The 21,111-nt window shown below is 40.3% G+C and overlaps 1 protein-coding gene across 1 annotated transcript in view; it reads left to right on the top strand.

The window, feature by feature from the left end:
• Positions 1-20,395, top strand: part of ntn2 (netrin 2) — a 42,871-nt gene extending 22,476 nt beyond the window's left edge. The window contains exons 3-6 of the mRNA XM_036580944.1: positions 7,611-7,760; positions 10,957-11,010; positions 16,097-16,171; positions 18,902-20,395. Of these exons, the coding sequence (XP_036436837.1) occupies positions 7,611-7,760; positions 10,957-11,010; positions 16,097-16,171; positions 18,902-19,233 (611 nt within the window). The 3' untranslated portion in view covers positions 19,234-20,395. The remainder of the gene's footprint in view (positions 1-7,610; positions 7,761-10,956; positions 11,011-16,096; positions 16,172-18,901) is intronic.
• The last annotated feature ends 716 nt before the right edge of the window (positions 20,396-21,111 follow it).

Below are 21,111 nucleotides of genomic sequence, written 5' to 3'. Positions count from 1 at the left end.
AGTTTTTTCAAGTACTTAGTTCGGTCTTCTGAAATGTTTTGCTGGGTCTGCATCTGGACCGCGGTGGAGCGGCATTGATGTTGGATAGTGATGAGTGTTATCAGCCACTTCAGAGAATTCCCAGAGTTTGCCACATTCTTCTGTTTCAATTCTACTGCACCTGGCTGCATGCACACACACACATATACACACACACACACACACACACACACACACACACACACACAGAAATCATACCATCTACCAGCTTCTGCAACCCTATCCACCCTGCAGGTCTGTGCCCTTTAACCCACGACCCTCAGGGAGACCCAGACGACCTGCTCTCAGACACACTCAGTCTGAGCTCCTCTATTTCTGATCCAGGCTCCACTCTCAGGGCTGGATATACTGACCCTTTTACACCCGTTTCAGACACACACTGCCTGCTGTTCTGTATGAAACTGCTACACCAGCCTAAACATGTGGTTTATTCACATGGAAAACACAGTGCACTACCTGCATCTGAGGGAGAACCCTGGAAAACACTGGGCGATTGTAGAGAAAGGTGTTACACGTGCAGCAGGTTACACATTCTGCTGATTTACTAAGGTTTCGGCAGCTGGCGGCGGCCGGCTTTGTTGAGGGACAATGTCAGACGCAGCGGCGAGAACACAAGGAATGTTCACCATCAGAATATCACTGTTTAAACTCTCAGCATCTGACGTAGATATGTGACACGACAGCACGAAATAAGCCACAATGCAGCTGCAACATGCTCTCAGAGTCCGTGTTGTGGTTTCAGAGACACAGTTTTCTTTATCCAGAGTAAAGTAACAGCCCTGTAGGATGTTTTGGTAGGAAAAAAAGTTTTTTTACACTCACTAAGAAGCTTTTTTCAGTGCCAGGTTCACTTTTTCAAAATCCCCCAAAATGCTCTACAGTTAACCAAACACTGTAAACATGACTCAAAATAAACTCTTCAAAATATCAACACTTACACAACAGGAATACTGTCAATCAGTAAATACTAATAACCTAAAAACACTAACAACTGTTAACATGGAGCTATTCTATGTATGGAGCAGTGGAAAAAGCAGTGGAACAGGGAAGAAGTTGGTTGTTTCTGAGGTTTGAATTGATGTAAAATGTGAAAAGAATGTTTGTTCAACTAAACTAAAATTTATTTGGATTGTTTCATCCAATATATTTATTTGACTTAAATAAAAGCAGGTAAATTGACCGTTACCACATGATATACTGATGATTTATACCAGTAAAGTGGTCAGTACATCATGTGGTTTTTAGGTTGACAAACCATTTTTTACAGTAAATAAAAACTTCAGAAAAACAATTAAAAGCCATAATTGTGTATCTTTACTGTAAAATATACAGTACTTTACATCATCTACCAAAGACAAAAATCAGGTCACAGATACTGTAAATGTTACTGTACCTGATCTGCATCATTTTGCAGGATGTCCTCATCCACTTCACACCTAACGTCCTCTCCTGCTTATACACATACGAATCAATTCCTGTAATGATGTGCTGGGCCTATAATGGAACATCCTTTATAAACAAATTAACTCCAGAACTGACCCCTTTTTGTAGATGGTAAACATCTGGGTAGCTCAGATGGGAATCAGCTGTGATTGGCCTGTTCACACACAAACCCAGTTCCAAAGAAATTGGGTCAGTGTGTGAAATGCTAATAAAACAGAAAGCAGTGATCAGTAAATTCTGATTGATTTGTATCACATTGAAAATATGATATTTAATGTTTTTCTTTATGAACCTCATTGTTTCTTGTAAATTTATTCATTCTGAATTTTATTCCAGCAACATGTTCCAAAAAAGTTGTTACAGGAACTTGTTTACAGCTGTGTTACATCACCTTTCCTTTTACAGCACTTAATAATCATTTGGGGACTGAAGACACAAACTGGTCCAGTTTTGAAAGTCACACAGGACCTTCATTATCATATTCTGAGCTTAATAAGACACACATTTCAATGTGAGACAGTTCTGAACTGCAGGCAGGTCAGTCTAGCACCCACATACTCTGATTACACAGCCATGCTACTGTAAAACATGCAGAATGTTTCTTGGTGTCTCATGGTGAACTAAACATGAAAAAGACGTCGTTTAAAAAGCGGCATATGTTGCAAAGTGTGTTCAGTGTTAATGGTGCTTTCACAGGTTACACGTTTTCACTGAGTATCAGTCCATTTCAGATGAGCTGGAGCCCAGAGAAGTCGGCGTTGTTTCTGGATGTTGTTGATATGTGACTCACACTGTGCAGAGTACAGTCTTACCCTGCATTTGTGGATGCAGTGACGTTTATTGACAATGGTTTGTCAAAGTCTTCCTGAGCTTAGTCAGTCAGCAATTTGTTTTTATAAACATTATCGTTTTTTGCCTCTGTTATCTGATGTAGTATTTATGATGTAGTAAATTCATATACCGTTTATTTCCATATTAGATACCATAAATTAGTGTAACAGTTTGGTAACAGTGTAGTTTGAGCTACGGAAACACAGTTCCATTAACCCTCTGGGCTCTGAGGGCGTTTTCTCGATGTGTTCATCTCTTCTTAAACTCTCCTTTAAAGTCTCTTCATATATCATGATCCTCATATGTTTCATATCTAAATGCTCCGTTATCTTCATCACTACTTTCCAAAACCGCTGCAGCAGCTTCAGCAGCTGTAAACTCTCCGCACGCCGTTTCACATGAGCCTCCGATGTGGACTGAATGAAGAATGAAGGGTTTCCGGCGTGATGGTCAGTCCTTAGTGATTTCCTGAGTGTCCATTGGTCAGTTTCACACAGACTGTAGACGGACACATGAATCCACCAGTTCCACACGGTGAGAGGCAGATGACGTGTATCTCAGCCCCTCTTCATAGGCTCATAACTCCGGATGTGAGTCTCGTATGATCTCGTGATAAGATGGAATGGAAAGGGCGACTCTACAGATTCAGGAAGTGTCTGAACTGGATTTCTGAGCTGGATCATCACAAGAAACATGTAAAAACATTGAACATTGATGCACGGGCATGACCGTTGACCCCAGAGGGTAAAGATAGAGACTGAGTGAGAAATTAAAGAATTTGGAATATAAGCTGTGTTTTTGTTCTAACAGCATGAAGAGTTTTGAAAAAGAGAACTCAGTGCTGAAAGTGCTTGTTAGCCATTGTAAAAAAAAATGTAAACTGACTAGTGAGCTGTTATCGAGTGGATCTGCGCACGGTTTGCGTGATAACCTGCAGTACTGCTAAACTGAACATGCAAATTGAGGCACACTTTGTTAGCGCCTGTACATCTGGCCCTCAGTGCTTGTCTAGTGTCAGTGTTGCAATCCTGGAATGGAGGCTACAGAAAACCGATCGGATTTCTCTCACACTGTATGTGTGTGAGCCTGTGTGTTTGTGTGGGTGTGAATATGTGAGAGTGTGTGTGTGCGTTTTGGGGGGGCTGAGCAGGTGCGGTGGGAATGACACTTAGGAATGTGGGGAATTCTCTGAAACTGCAATGTGGTCTCATAGCAACATTAGTATTTATTTTTTGTCATAAAGCTGAAGGGCGGCGTTAGACGGCAGTAAAACCGTAGCAGTGCAGTCTTTCCTGACTGACCAAACTACACTGTTATTAATTTAACAGTCCAAAAATTACAGAAAAAAACTGTGGGCCTTTTTCAGACAACCAGCCTCAACTGCACTACAGTGAACCACTATCACTGCATTATAAAGAACTGAATCTTAGTTTCTTACTTGAAGTGTTTCAGTTTATACAACTACAAAACTCAAATCTTAATCAAAGTACATGTTAACCAAACTAAAGGCAATGTCTAACCTAGCCTTAAAAATTGGTATAAACTCCATGAAACTGCACTCACTCTTTTAGTTGACTTCTCTTGGTCCCAGGTGAGATGTGCTCGCTCCTGGTTGGCTCGCCAAACTGTAAGGCCTCAGTTTCTCATTGCAGAGGCTTCCTCAGGAATTTCACAATAAACACCGACTCATAGACTCCTGAAAAATGTAGCTACAACCTGCCAGGCTCACACTGTAGGACTGTCCTCTGCTGACCATGAACTGGCATGAGTTTTGTATATGGATCATCGTACTGCATTGGTTCTAAGTCAGAGTTTTGGATTTTTAACTGATCTTGACTAAAACCCTTTTGCTCTGAGTGACTCTAAACCTTAATTATATATATATATTATTATAATAGTTTATTTTAGTAAAACTAATGATTGAACATTCCATTTTGTTTCTACCAAAACAGTTATAACTCTACCAGTCTGTACCAGATGTGTAGTAGTGACTGTTTTGGACAATTTTAGCTCATTCTGAGCTCAGAAACTCAGCCAGTACATGAGCAGCAAACACAGCTTTGAACAGCTGTTCACACAGAAAATCATCATATTTTACATTAAAACACTAAAAAGTGCTGAACTGCAGAAAATATGACGATTCTTAATGTTCCACACTGATTTTCAGACTTTGGGACTCATTTACTTCAAAACAATGGGATCTAACTGCTCACCATGTGGCCATGAGGGACAGGGATGCAGCCTCACTTCCTGCTCTAAAACGCAGGGGCGTGGCTAAAATAAGGTTCTGCCTACAGACTAAAACTCTTTGTGTTTAGGTAGTGACATGAAAACTTGGGGCAGCATTTTTAAAATACAAATTTTTATTTAAAAATTAAACTCATGATAAATCTAAACCATTAAACTTTACTTTAAAATAAAACAAAAGATTAAAAAAAATATTTATTTATTTACTCACCCCGCTCCCAAGTTTGGGGCAGGGTTTGGGACAGTCACCACCCAATAAAAAGTACCCTACAAATGAGGATTTTGTATATTTTTATATTACTATCTCTATTAATGTCTTGGGTTCAATAGATCAGAACATAACCCTTGTAAAAAGCTCTGAGTACTTGAATGTTTTTCAAACAGTTTTTTAACAGTTTGAACTAATTTGGTCTGTATAGGTGCCCTTTGTACACAATACAGGACACTCATTGAATGGCGGTCAGATCCATTCAGAACTGTGATTAACCTGCCTGGAAGAAGAGGTAAGTGTATTTGGCTCCAGTGAGGAGGATGGGCCAAGAGGCAGTGGACACACTTGGACAGTTGCTGGAGCTGAATGCATCCCGAGGCCTCCAAAACTGCAATGAGACAGCGCCTTGATTCAGAAACGTTCACTTGGGTTCTATGGTCAGGAGTTAAGGATACATGCAGAAAAGAGCCAAATCTGCTAAAGGAAAGTTTGGTGATGGATTTGTGACGTCTGTAACAGTGCCTGAAAAAGGCTCTGGGAATCTTCAGATATTCTGCATCATAGGCTCAAATACTGGCATATTTTAGACTAAAATTTGGCTGCCAGTGCAGCGCTGGATCCTGCAGAGGGGCAGCGATCCAAAGCATACATACAAATCCACACAGAAATGGTTCATTGACCACAGAATGAAGCTTTTCCAGTGACAATCCCAGCCTTCTGTCCTAAAACCCAGTGAAAACCTGAGGAGCTGAGCTGAAGAAGAGATTCCAGTGAGGACCAGAAACTCAGAGAAACAGACTCACAGGTCAGGATTGCAGGACAATATTCAGAGCTATTAACATGGTAAAAGACTGTACTAAATATAGGATAACTAACTAGGATAACTAATAAACACAACGTCTACGGTTAGCTACAAATATATTTACATTGTTTCCATTAGATTATCAGTAATGAAACTGATAAAAACATCTCTTCACAGCCTTTTTGACCATCTTTACTAACTGCAGCACAGATGCAAACTGGAAAATAAACACTAACTCTAGTATACATGTTGTAGGATACATACTGTAAACCGTTTAAAGTCAGGTCAACCTCAAATGATAAGGCGACTGATTTCATAGCTTTTTGAATAGTTTAGTGAACAGTTTTAACTCACATCTTTTCAGTACTGCATCTCAGTTATGCCAACAATAGAAACTGAGTTTATTCAAAGAAATGTAGCATAAAAACTGACCTCTTTCTTAGATTCTGAAGGAACAGTAGAAACTGTTTTCATGCAACATTCAACTTTGTTAAAAGTGAATGAAAGTGAACAGTCATGCCAAACACTGACAACTACCTTCCGTTCATTGTCAGCAACTATTTCTTTACAGTTGACAATCCTTTTCTTTGTCTGATAAACCAAAAATTCCAACTTTAGGTCACCCACAGTGCTAAAAAGAACAAAAAAAAACATGGTTCTTCAAGGGTTCCTTAGTAAAGATAACGCTTCAATATAGAACCTACATCACTCAAATAAGCATTTGCATGCTTAAAGCATTCTTTGCATGGTGAAATGGTTCTTTAGATTGATGTGAAATGTGTTGTATATGATTCTATACAAAACCTTTTTGGAAAGGGTTCTATATAGCACCAAATAGGGTTCTGATATTGCTACAAGCTTGAAGTTGTAACTATAGCAGAGGCCTTTTTGGTGCTATATAGAACCATCTACAGCACATTCTCTGTCCATCTGAAGAACCATTTCACCATGCAGAGAACCATTTAATTATGCAAAGGGTTCCTTGAGTGTTCATGGGTCTACATAGAACCATTTTCTTTACTAAAGAAGTCTTGATGAACCTTTTTTCAAGACTGACAAAAGTGCATTTCATGAAAAATTGCAGAGTGATTGCGCAACTTAAGCAATTCCCAGGTGGTTGCTAGGTGTCGACATCTCTAAAACTGCATGATGAGTTAGCGGACAAATCTGGCAGAAAAATATGAAGAAGAAGAAGAGAAGAAGAAGAAGAAGAAGAGGAAGAAGAAGAAGAAGCTGTTGGTTAACAATAGTTTTGTCCAATAAACAACAAGCCCAACAACTACACTGGCAAACAGCTGTGAAGCTTACAATGAAATCCAGCTCACTGCTGGACGTATTCAGAGCATTTCCATCTCTAACCTGAACCAGAGGGACCGAAGTGGACGAATGCAGAAGGGATGAAGCTGAAGGAGTGTAAGACGGAGGGAGGGGTTTGTTTGTTGTGCGTAAGTGTTTGTTAGGATGCCAGATACGATCTCGGCAATAAAACGCTCATTTACCTCTAAAGTTTTCCATCAGATCCCTATCGAGCAGTGAACACTGCACAGGTCTGTGTTTGGCTCTGTCACTGGGCACAACGCGAACCCTAAAAGAGCATATAACTCACACAGCAGCTGAGGGGTGTGTGAGTGTGTTTACGGGAAGTGTGTGTAACGGGGTGAGTGCCATGGGGCTCTTACAGGACCGGACAGGCGCCGTTAACAAGAGCACTTGGACTTCCTGTACAAGAGGAAGTGCCAACATCACCAGCTACACACACACACACACACACACACACAGACACACTCACACACACAAGTTTGTATTCCTATCATTGTGCAGCATTCATTAAGTTCACTTAACCCAAAACAAACCTTTACCTCGAACACCTGAACACCAGCTTTGGCCTGTTTTACTGTTTCTAATAAAAGCTGCAGTTTGTTGGTAAATGTCCTCTCAGTGGCTGCTGGGAAAATGACAAGTCAACAAGCAGACAATGCCAACGCAACTCATTCCTTACTCTCTCTCTCTCTCTCTCTCTCCTCTCTCTCTCTTCAGCTTGTGACTGCCACCCGGTGGGAGCTGCTGGTAAAACGTGTAATCAGACGACGGGTCAGTGTCCATGTAAAGACGGAGTGACCGGCGTCACCTGTAACCGCTGCGCTAAAGGCTACCAGCAGAGCCGCTCACCTGTAGCACCCTGCATCAGTGAGTAAAACTCCACCAGCATGTTAAATAACCACTATAGACCAAACCGGAATGTTCAGAAACATAACAGTTGGCTATATTTCCGAGTGGATAAATCACATTCGGTCAGCATGGGAGGAGCTCAATTTACTGCACAATTTACAATACATACAAACATAACACATGAAACATTACCAACAACGGTAAAATGATGTTGTGTTTGAGATGGTAATGTTTAATGTACTGATTACGTAACATATTTTACTGATGTTTTTACCATTTTTAAGCTTTCTGAAGCAGATAGAGCTGCTACAAGCAGTATTAACCCCTCTGAGTTTACTAACACAACTAAAGCTAATGACAATTTAGTGAATTAATTACCTTCCAGAAGAAGATGAAGTCATCCAGCACTATTATATGACCTGTAAGAACAGCAGAATGTAAACTAGGATGGTAGGATGATGTTTTTGTAGTTATTTTTATGAATTCTTACTTTGTTTACAACATAAGCTAAAAGAAGCTAATACTAGTAGCATTTATGCTAGCGGCCACAGAACAAGTGTTTTTGCTCATATTCTCAGAGTTGACAGATAAACGGAAGCTTTGTTTTCATATAGACCTAATTCTGTGTAAAAATAGACATTTGTATAAAAACACCCATATAATGCAAACGTTTTTACATAGAACTCTACATATTGCTGGGGAGGTTCTTATTACGATTAAACGACTAAAAGTCATAAAGTTATTGAGCTAAAAAGATGAGTTTAAAACACTTCGTTTTTCAAAAATTTTGGTTAAATAAGTCTCAGAATTAGTACAAAGCCCTGTTGTATCAGTAGAGCTACCTGTGTTATCCACTCTTTGTTTTTGTGACACTGATTTGTCCTATACTGTACTTACAGTTATAGAGTATGTATACTACACTCCTAAAAACACGATTAGCACTCAGAGAACCATTTTCATGCTTTTAAAGGGTTCTTTGCATGGTGAAATGGTCCTTCAGGTTGATGGAGTTGTATATGGTTCTACATAGCACCAAAGAGGGTTCTTCTGTTGTAACATGCCTGACAACAGAACGCTTTTTGGTGCTGTACAGAACCCTTTTCAAAAGGTTCTATGTAGAACCATAACACATTCTCTGTCAATCTGAAAAACCATTTTACCACACAGAGAAACCTTTAATTGTGCAGATAGTTCTTTGAGTGCTCATGGTTCAGTATAGAACCACTGTCTTTACTAAAAACCCCTGAAAAACCATCTTTTTAAGAGTGTACGTTTACTTTATGAGATGTATGTGCTGTTTTTACTGTAGAACATTATAGGTTCTATGCTTAAGGTAAATATTATGTTTTTCCTGGGTATGTATGTAAAATAAATTTGAATGATTTAATGAGTTTGTTTATAAATCATTGCTGTTGGAACAAAACCTCATATCTCCAAAATGGTAACTTTATAGGAGAAAGAGAAAACATACTTTACTTTTAATGTAAGTCAATGGAACCAGAGTTTCTCCAGTAATTCTGGGTCATATGTAAAGAACAGCAGGCATTTTCAAATTATGGCAACAACTGAAAAATTGAGATACAAGTGAGGACCAGTTCCAACAGCTGTAACATACATTTGTATGCAAAGGTTTGGCCAAAATGGCATATTTTGATAATTTTTTAAGTTAAAGAAGTGAAAAGACGTAAATAGAAAACTATTTTTAAAACTATTCAGCAAACGTTAAAGCACAGTTATTTTATATTAGATTAACTAGTGAAAGTACTAGATTAGTAATTCTGGGATGTGCAACAATTTGGACTACCAGTTGTAATGCGCTAGAACTTTTACTAGTTTTTATTTTAATTCTTTAATTCATTAGGCTTTAATTGACTAATTAGGACTAATTAGGCAGGTCAGAGTTATCATTAAGAATGTCAGCTGATCACAATTCCAGAGTTTAATAAATTCTCTGACTTTTCAAAATTTGTGTTAACTTTCAAATACAAAGGGCTTCTCTGAGCAGCTGGCTGAGGATGTGAAAACGAAGCTAGTTAACCTAATTAATTTATAGCAGAGAAAGGCTATAAAAGGATATCTGAGCCCTTCCAGCTCACAATTTACAGTGTCTTTAGGAAATGGCAGTTAAGGGGAACTGTGAATGTCAAGACCAAGAAAACTCTCAAATAGAGCTGCTTGTATGCTGAAAGAAAGGCAAAGCAAAACCCCCACATGAAGGAACTGGCTTAACAGACTTAAAAACCTGTAGTAGATCTGAAAAATGCTGTGCGTGCAAGACGGCCTGAGAATATCGCAGAACTAGAAGCATCCTGCAAGAAGATTCAGTGAAAAGTCCTAAAACAGGAACAGAATGACAAAAAGCATGAGCTGTGATATGTTACTACATTCCTAGTACATATTTTTTTATTAACTTTTTTGAAGTTAAACACTATGAAATATAAAATAACTTTTGCTCTATATTATATGTATATACTCTGTTTACTGTGTTATATACTGTATATGCTGTAGGTGATATGCATACTATATTTACTCTGGCTTATAAGTGTAAGGATAAATACTATTTACTCTCAGTTACACACTTTTAAAAAGATGGTGCTTCAAGGGTTCTTTAGTAAATAAAAAGGTTCTATATAGAACCATGAACACTCAAAGAACCCTTTGCATGATTACATGGTTCTTTGCATCATGAATTGGTTCTTTGGATTAATGGAAAATGTGCATGAATGTGCTATAGGTTGTCCTATATACACCGTAACTATACAGTAGAACCATTTTCTTCACCAAAGAACCCTTGTTTTAAACGCTTGAGTGTAAAAGGTGCATTGCTGCATCACGATTCATGGATGATTCAGCTTCACTGATTTGGGGATGTTAGAATCGATTATTTATTTATTATTTTTGGGCCAAAATCAAATTCTCTTCAAATGTAAAAACTCCCTGATTGTCTTTATTCTGCTACTGCAAAAACAGTCCTTCCAGTTACTTCTGTGTATTCAGTGTTTTAACAGAAACATCTTTCTGAATTGTGCTAAAATTAAAATCAAATCAAATTGTGGTGAAATGTGAGATTTCATGTTGCACTGAGTCGTTTCCTAAACAGTCATAATCGAATCACTGTGAGGTCAGACAGTTACAGCCCTGCTGGCTGTGTTGAGCTCTAACTCTCTCTCTCTCTCTCTCTCTCTCTCTCTCTCTCTCTCTCTCTCTCTGTTAGAGATTCCTGTGATTAACCCGACAGCAGTGGTCAGCAGCACTGAAGGACCAGCAGGTCAGAACAAAACACCAAAACACATTAACACGCTCCCTACAGCAGGTCTGCCCACTCTCTCACAGGCAGTGGGATCTGTGGACACTCATTCAAACATACTCTGTAAATACTTCATATATCTACATATATCATAGAATATGTTTTATGTGTACACGGAACTAAATGTAAAAGGATGATGGTTCTGGCTGGTCCAGATTTAAACCCTGTAGAGAATATTTGGTCTCACATTAAACACAAACCAGCTCAGCAGTGTTTTTCAGCTGTGTGAAGCCGTCAGTGCTGAGTGGATCAATACTGACTCTTCTTTCTGTGAAAGACTGTCTGCAGGTTCACACACTAAACTACGACACTTAAAGAGATCAAAGAGAAAAGCTTTTCTTTTTATAAAGCACTTATAAAGAATTCGTCTCTACAGTAGCTCACATTAATAAATATGCAATAGTATGAAAATACGATATATACAAATAAACAATAGCTCATATATAAACAAAATACACTAAGCACTGTAATGCAAATCTTCACATCTAAACCGTGTACAGACTGAGCAGTATGTGCATTTAGAACAATATAAACAATATACAACAATACATCAAACATACTGAAGATCCACGTTGTACACTATTGACACTGAAGCCCAGTTATGAGCAGTTATGTAAGTAAAACTCTCCATCAGTCCGACAGTCAGAGCTACGATGCAGAAAAGCAGAAGAGAAAGTCGTACCAGTCGTAACTTCGCCGTGACCCAAATGTAGCCTGTTAACATGATTATAATAATCCTGATAAAAAACACACTCAACTTTACAAACTGCCTGTCGTTTCATACGTTCTCAGCACACAAACACAAAGAATCTCACCAGGTAACTAATAATAAACTCTGTGTGGGAAAGTGAACCTTCAGCACTGTTACTAACCTAACACTGAAAATATGTATTAGCAGTATTAGCATTATTACAGTGGTGGTCATTTCTGGTATTAAAGGTGAAGAAGTATATTAAGGTGCCTCATTAATTCCAGGTCACTGTGGCAGTTTCTCACTCAAAAAGCCAAAACAACCCTCAGACTACCGAAGCGTTGAGACTTTCACTGAGCTGAGAATTACAAGTGGTCGGTGATCAATACTTGCTAAATCAGGTGCAGTGCAGTTCTATAGTACTGGATCCTCTCTAGTTGTGAGATGGACATGTCCTTTCTGAAAGCTGGGTGGGGGACAGATGTCCACTCTTTTAATATTACTCTTTTAGCTGTCATTACGTCTAGGCCAACAGCCTGTTGTTCGCAATTTGGCAATGTGAACGAAGCATTGAACACCCAAAAACAGCCTCATGACAGGGGAGATCTGTCTATCAAACACTTCTGAGTACAATTCATAAATGTATATGTATGTAGATGAGAACAGAACCAGAGCCTGTGTGCCAGCACGACCTCTACACACTCACACCGGACACAATCTGAACAGACTGATTTAATCAGTTTTACTTTTGAATAATAGAGTCTGTGAAAGATTTTAAACTGATAGAATGTGTATGAATTCAGTGTAAACCCACCTCTCACTCCTCTCGAGACCGTTTTGTACTGAGGTTCATCTCTCATGCTGCTTTGAGACTACTCGAGGAAATGTCTGATAGCTTCGAGAATAGACTGAAAAAATGTGAACTCAGTTTGAGTCAGGAGCTGATAAACCTCTGATCAATCAGGAGAGCTTCAGGATTCAGAGGAGTGTGAATGGTGAGATCATTAACAGACTTCAGCTGCTCAAATGATGTGAATGATTCTTTAATTTACAAGCCTCTGATTAAAGTAACTCCCTTTTCCTTCCGAGTTAAAAACTGGCTTCAGCCTCGCAGAAAGTCAAACATTGAGATTTTACAAGACACTGTTCTACTTTTGAGGAAAAGCTTCCTGCTAGAGATGTGAGAAAAGCAGCTATAGCTGAGCTAAAGCTAAAAGCAGATCAAAGTAAGTCTGAGTTTGTGTTTATATTATTTATTTATCCTATACTAGAACATTAGAACATACTGAGACATATTTACAGCCAAGATGCTAAAATGGACATAAAATGTTGTGGCTCCCAAGGTGGTTACATCTGTACTGGAAGGACAAAATGGCTCTTCTTAACAATTGGCTTGTCGACCCCTGGACTAGGCATTCTGGGTAACTCCGCCCCCTACGCTCACTCTGTCATTGCTGATCTTTTTGTGTCTGTTCTACTCACCAAAATAAGAACACAAGTTTTTAATCACAGAGAACAGACAGTCAGACTAGACTGAGCGACAGCAACCAAGTGCAAGATAATAAGTAACTATAACTTAATTAACTAAATACAAATAAGGTCAGTGAAGTTTTAACACTATTTTCATTAACAAAGTCGTATTATGACCCCCACTGGATTCAGTCCCCACTTGGGCTCAGCTGCAGAAACTGGACCGGACACACCACTGACTACAACACACACACAGAGGAAGTGGAGCTCAGAGGGGTTTAGTTCTGCTTCTCGGGGTGGGGGGGGTCGCAATTTGTCCTTGTCAGATACAAAAGAAAGAAGTGTTCTGTGTATGTGTGTGTGTGTGTGTTTGTGTGCGAGGTTTATGAACATTGTGGGGACCAAAACCTGTTGCTACACTCACGTTGTGGGGACTTTTCTCTTTGTGGGGACCACAAGTCAGTTCCCACATGTAATCATTATTTTAAGGTGAGGACATGTTTTAAGGTGAGGACATGTTTTAAGGTAAGGGTTAGGGTTAAGGATAGTAGTAGTTATGATTAAGGTTTGGTTAAGTCTCCAGAAAATTAATGGAAGTCTATGTAATGTCCCCACAATTCACAGAGAGAGAGGTGTGTGTGTTGTTGGGTTAGAGAGTGAGTCCCACACCAACACTCCCTGTAACTGACTCCACACACACACACACACACCACACACACACACACACACACACACTGGAGCCATGCCAACCCATACACACACTCAGAAGCAGCTTGTGAAGAAGCTCTGGAGTCTGAACTCCAACGGTCTCCACCTTCTTCAGAGATGTTTAGTACTGCTAAAGCTAAATCTTACATCTCTCTCCTGCTTGACCAGCTGGCCCTGTCTCCCTCACACACTCACTTGGCCCGCTCTCCCAAATTCCCGTCCACAGCGTTCTCCCCCCTTACATGTTTTTCACCTGGAGAAGGTTTTGGAGGTTTTGTTTCCCTCTGGAAGGAATGAAGGTCCACAGAGCAGCTCTACACTTACAATAACAAAAACACAGCGTAAAGAAAAGAAAAGCTTATTACACCAATATAAGATTCAGCAGTTTAATTCAGCTAAATGTGACTGTTTTTGGTACGTCTCCTTCTTTTTCTCTCTCTCCCTCTCTCTCTGTTGTGTACAGAAGCTGCTGAGAGAGCTCATATTTTACAATGTCAGCAAATACACAGACAGTTAAACAGCTCCGCTACTGTAGAGAATAAACTCAATATTCTGTTAGGAAAGCAATCTACTACAGACAGAGAGAGAGAGAGAGAGAGAGAGAGAGAGGACAGAGAGAGAGACAGAGAGAGAGAGAGAGACAGACAGACAGACAGAGAGAGAGAGAGAGAGAGAGAGAGAGAGAGAGAGAGAGAGACAGACAGACAGACAGAGAGAGAGGTTAAACCTTAACCCCTAAAACTACAACCCCAATTCCAAAAAAGTTGGGACGCTGTGTAAAATGTAAATTAATGAAAATATAAACAGAATGCAATGATTTGTGAATCTCATAGACCCATATTTTATTCACAATAGAACATAGAACACATATCAGATGCTGAAAGTGAGACATTTTACCATTTCATGAAAACCATTAACTCATTTAGAACTTGATGTCAGCAATGCATCTCAAAAAAGTTGGGACAGGGGCAACAAAAGGCTGGAAAAGTGAGCGGTACTAATAAAAAACAGCTGGAGGAGCAATTTGCGACTAACTCACATGACTGGGTATAAAAAGAGCATTTCAGAGAGGCGGAGTCTCTCAGAAGATAAGATAGGCAGAGGTTCATCAATCTGAGAAAAACTGCATCTAAAAATTGTGGAAATGGTAAAATGTCTCACTTTCAACATCTGATATGTGCTCTATGTTCTATTGTGGATAAAATATGGATCTATGAGATTTGAAAATCATTGCATTCTGTTTATATTTACATTTATTTACATTTCACACAGCGTCCCAACTTTTTTGGAATTGGTGTTGTATCCTGTTCTCTCAGCAGAGAGTTAGACATGGCCATGCTTCTGCTTCTGCTCTGTATTAATCCCTCCAGCAGGGAGGCACATACAGAGCACTGGAACAGCAGGGAGGTCACTCTAACCACACTACTCCTCTCTATGGTGGAGACTGAACCCACTGAACCACCCCCACCCCCGACACATAATAACCACGTACACATGCCCTAAACTAACAAACAACAACAATAAGCAACACAAGCAGTCCCCTTGTTGGAGGGTGTGTGTCCAGCATGAAGGCCGTCGCACACCGGACACTCCGCGATGCGCAGTGTAGCATCACATAGCAGAGCGCTGCTATAGAAGCATATAGCTGATTTGGTATATTTTGGTTGATTTCTGCTATAGATATAATGTCATGTCTGTAACAATAGAAGAACCCTTTTTGGTGCTGTATAGAACCATTTTCAAAAAGCATCCATGTAGAACCATATACAACACGTTCTCCCTCAATCTGAGGAGCAAGATGTGATTCTATTTAGAGCTCAGAACCTTTTCAAGAGTGTCTGTTTACATACTTTCTTACTAGTTTTAAGATATTTTGGGAGATATGAAGTACTAGATATGATTACTCATTCAGGGCTTCTTGCTTCTCCACTGGCAGATTGTTTTGCTCAATTAAATCATTTACATTTCTTTTTCAATATATATTATGCAGAGCAGAAGACAGGAAGCCTGTTTTCTGCTCCTACACAGTGAGAACGCTGCTCCGCCAGGGAGGAATCAGAGTTTAGAGACACTCTAACTGCAGATGGGTCTATAATGAGGCTGGGTTTGTGTGAGACGGCAGTGTCTCTGTGGAGAGAGACGGAGATCAGTAAACAGCTGTTTGTTGTGTCTCCTCAGACTGTGAGTCCTACTGTAAACCAGCCAAAGGCAACCTGAAGATCAACATGAAGAAATACTGCAAGAAAGACTACGGTACGAAAACACACACAGACACATTCATCAGACGGGACACTGAGCTTTTCACAGTGTTTATAATACAGACGATCAGGATTTCTTTCTTGGCTTGAAAGAACTAAACTTATTAAACTCTTATTAAATACTACAACAATGTCACATGTAAATATTTGGGGTGATACCTAAACAAACTGCTTCATTAAACTTTATTTATACTAGTCTCAGCCACAGAAGCTCTGCCCACAGAGCACATGATATCTGTTGTACTATTGGACGAGAAACACCTCTTGGGTTTTTTTGTGTTGAAGAACCCTTTAAAAATCTGTGCCTACACATTGCATTAGGTCACATTGCGGCCCTTTCCTGTTAAACTGGGAGGTTCTTGGCCACATTGAGCAATAAAACACATCACTCTGACTGCTGGCAGAAGCCTGGCTCACAAAACATCGACTTTATGACATACAACTGACATAACATTATTAATGACACATTTCCTATTTTGACCCTTCAACCCACTGCACATGGTGACCATACGCTACATTTATTTTTTAGCGTTGAAGTCATTTCATGCATCGAAACTGGTGTGCAGTAGTGGAAATGTTGCCGCAACAATGGAGGATCATCAGAGGAGAGCTTTAAATAAAGCTGCACTCTGAATGATTTTGGTAAAAATTCGAACGCGTATCATTACTGACTAATGAGAATAAAGACAGGTTCAAATATGGTGAACCTGCTCTGCCGAGAGCCGCCCTGTAAATGATCTCAGAGTCAACACTGTACTGATGAAGATGTGCTGACAGTAGTAGATAATTCACTCTCATCCTCAGAAGATGCTCCTTCACCAAGTTTAGACTGAGTTCTCTTTAAATCATCCACTCAGGGAGGGGGGCTGAAGTACAACCCACACTACAGAATGTTCTTCTGCACACCGAGTGCAGTTACACATTTCCACCAGACAGGTCTCCAAATCTCTAAATCTTACACAGTGCAGGTAAGGTGGAGAAAGTCAGGGGGATACTGTGTACTCTGTATAACAAATCTACAATACTGAGTGGGCCTGAACAATGAAACGTTTGGTGTCATGACTCCCAATAAATTAAATATCCGGTTTATTCCACCACTGCGGTTGACAGCAAAAGCTGGGAATATTGAACTCTTGGCTGAATGTTGCTGGCTGTGGTGGAATTTTCTGTTCCTGCTCTTTTGAAACAATGGAATATCTGATTTGCCATCGGCCGCATACCACCAACATGCAAGCAGCATTTCACTGTGTCCTGACAGCCCCAGAGCTCAGAGAAACCTCTGACAGGAGCTTCAGGATGTCCACACTGGAAACATTGAGTTCATGTCGAGTCAACATGTAAAGAAACCTCAGACCTTTTGGAAAATAGCTTCAACCTGAGTATCCTAGCTACACAAAAAAGATGGTTCTTCAAGGGTTCTTCAGTAAAGACAATGGTTCTACATAAAACCATGAATACTCAAAGAACCATGTGCATGCCTAAACGTTCCTTTGCATGATGAAACTGTTCTTCAGATTGATGGAGAATGTGTTGTATATGTTTCTATGTAGCACCAAAAGGGGTTCTGCTACTGTTGCGATGTCAAGCTTGTAATAGAATTACATTTTTTGGTGCTACATAGAACACTTTTCAAAAAGGTTCTACATAGAACCATATACAATGCATTCTCCATCAATCTGAAGCACCCTTTCACAATTGAATCATACAAATGGTTCTTGAGTGTTCATGGTTATATAGAACCAACGGGTCTCATTCACCAACAGTTCTTAAGAAGAAGTTTCTTCTTAAACCCACTTACGCAGTTTTGACGAAGACTCTGACTCACCAGTGTTCTCTTATGTGGGGTTTGTTCTGAGGTAAGAACAGAGTCTACACACACTCAAGAGCACAGAGGTGAGAACCGTTCTGCGCTTTAAGAACATGTCATAAATCTGACGTAGACTTTTTCTTAGGACCTTTCTCAAGATCACACACAGAGAATGAGGCGCAGTGTCTTTACTAAAGAGCCCTTGAAGAACAAATCCGCATCAATCAGTGACACAAAACGAACAGTATTCACCTCTAACTACCAGCTCTCCACCATTTCTTTCCAAACCGTCCCCTTTCTGTTCACATCCTTTTTATATTTACTGGAGGGTCGTGGAGATTGCTCCTTTCTTCACTTCATGGATGAGTTTCTCTCCATCCATTCTGAGGTGGAGTAGAGTGATGCAATGCATCAAAAACAGAAACAGGGTATCTGTCAAAAAAAGCCCATCACATTACATTTGCATAGCTTTGCTGCTACCAGCTGGTGTAGACAGCTTCACTGATTATAATGGGAGCATTCTGGTTTCTTTTGGTCACTTCATGTCGCTTGCTGTTGGGACAAGGTGTTGTCCTTGGATAAAATCATGTGCAGAGCTGCTCCACAGCATCCCTTTCTATTGGTCTGTCCTTTTCTATGGAGATTATACAAGCTGTGTGTAGTTACACTCATTGCTAACATTGGTGTTTATCTTAGCAGTAGATAAATTGACTCATTAGATGGTCTGTATGGATTCTTCTGGACAGACAGTGTCCAGAAATAAATGAAATAATCTTATCATATTCTCACAGTAACCCATAATGAATATGAATGACTAGATCTATGATGATTTCAAGTGCAAGAAAATGTGTAAATGTGTATTTAACCACTTTTTTGAAAAGCTTTTGATGTAAATATGTGTGTGCATTTGTTGTTTAGCGGTGCTGGTCAGTGTGCTGGACATGGAGACGGTGGGCGACTGGGCGAAGTTTGCGGTCAGCCTGGTGTCAGTGTATAAGAGCAGAGAGCCGCTGAAGAGAGGAGAGAACCTGCTGTGGGTCCACATGAAGGACTTGGCCTGCAAGTGCCCACGCATACATATGGGCAAACGCTTCCTCATCCTGGGCTCCAGAGAGGGCGGGGCCAGCCCGGAGCGGGCGGGGCTAGTGGCCGATAAGAACAGTCTGGTCATCCAGTGGCGGGACGTCTGGACCCGGCGGCTCCGCAAGTTCCAGCGCAAGGAGAAGAAGGGCAAGTGCAGCAATGCATGATGGGACTGCATGGCACCCCCCCTGCCATCTGACTTCTGTGACCTTTGACCCCACATGCGCACATGCGGGAGACTGTGGCCTGTGTGTGTGCGGTGCGGGGCTGTGTGTGGACTGGATTGTTGGTCAGCCTTCAGAAGGGACCATAAAAAAAGAAAATAAAGACTGATACACAAACCACTAGCATTACACACACTGTGCGTACATCAAACACAGAGCCAGACTGCTACACCACTGCTACACCAGCACCAGAGCACCACACCACTACCGTTCCACACCATCTACAGCTGTAACCGTACACAGACTTACATTCGACACGATTTCTGATTCTGAGGTCAAGATTTGATATTTTCTGTGTTTAAATGTTCTTGATTCTGCAGAGCTCTAATTCAGTTAAACACAGGTTGGTTTGGCTCAGATAAATAAAAGTTCTCCAATAGAACCATTTCAGCTCCTGCTGCGCTGCCCTCTCACCCCAAAAGTAGGCTTCCAGAAAGCCCGGTCATCAAGAGGTCACAAGTTCAATCCTCAGTGATGCCACAGTCCTCCGTAAACAGGAGTCCAAGAAAGTATAACTGTCCTCTCTCTCTCTGGGTGGTTAGGGTGGTCCTTCCTCTCCCCTCATCACTGAGCATGATGCTAGCTAACCTGGGCGTCTGTTAGCTGACATAACAGAATTAGCAGTTAGCACTTTCTACAATACAGATGCAAAAAGTACAGTGATGACAGGAACAGTGGTGTAGAACAAATTAGAAAAACAGGCCAGCATAGCAGGGGAAACAGATATTACACGGTTTTCAGGTTTTACAGAACAAAATTTGGCTTTTTCTCCAAAAATGTCCTGGTGTATATGTGGGTCTTTTATTGAGGTCATTAGATGTCATCCCAAAAAATGATATGTTTGATACTTAGTTTAAAATTAAGTCTGATATTTTTTAGTATAGAGTTATTCAAATCAGTCCACAAAGTCTGGGTGTATTAGCATTCCCAAAAGAAATGTGTTGAAGTTTGTATAGTTAGCATCCAATCATGTTGAGCTCCACTGATGCACCATTAGAAGCAGTTTGAAAAGATGTGGTGGAGCTTCAAGTGTTTCAGAGGAAACACATGCTGGCCTTCATCTTCCCAGCTTGGTAGTCTTGTACGATGGAGGGAGACCTAGCTTACGAAGAAAAATGAGTAGAAAATTTGGGTGAAATAGAATTAAATAAGTAAACAAACTAAACACAACAATTTATGAATTACTACAATTTATAAGCTCAGTAAAAAAAAGAAAAGAAAAAACCCAGTCGTTTGATCGTGGTTATGTTCATAGCATAAACCCCACCCCCTCCCCAAACACTTTACTCTGATAGGCTGCACTCAGAGGAGAGTGAGGAGCCATCCAGATTTACATTTTTGCTAATTAGTGGTCACCCACCCAAATCTAACTCTCCTCACTCAGCTAATCAAGGACTAGGGCTGATTAGGGTTGGTGCACATTACTCTAAACATTGACCATATCATAAGGAGGTCACGAGTTCAATCCTTACTGATGCCACAGCCATGATAATAACTGTCCTCTCTTTGTCTTGGTGGGCAGGATGGTCCTCTCTTTCCCTCCATCACTCAGTGCAATGCTAGTCAAAGTGGCTCTGTGGTAGCTAGTATAACAGAATAAACAGTAACTGTTCTCCTCCAAGCGTGTTGAGCTGTCCAATGGTGTTGTATTGATGGCAGTTTGAAAAGATGTGGAGCTTTACATTTCTCAGTGTCCCACCAAATACTGGTAGAACTGTGTGATTAGGGGATATATTAGCAGAGAACACTGGGTAAAAAATTAAGCTCTTCAGAAAAAAGCCCAGTCATTTGAGTGTCCCGCCCACTTTATTGTCCCGCCTA

The sequence above is a fragment of the Colossoma macropomum genome, unplaced genomic scaffold (assembly GCF_904425465.1).
Source record: "Colossoma macropomum unplaced genomic scaffold, Colossoma_macropomum, whole genome shotgun sequence".
Classification (NCBI taxonomy): domain Eukaryota; kingdom Metazoa; phylum Chordata; class Actinopteri; order Characiformes; family Serrasalmidae; genus Colossoma; species Colossoma macropomum.
Note: the sequence above shows the minus strand (reverse complement) of the source record. Positions and strands in the feature narration are given on the sequence as shown.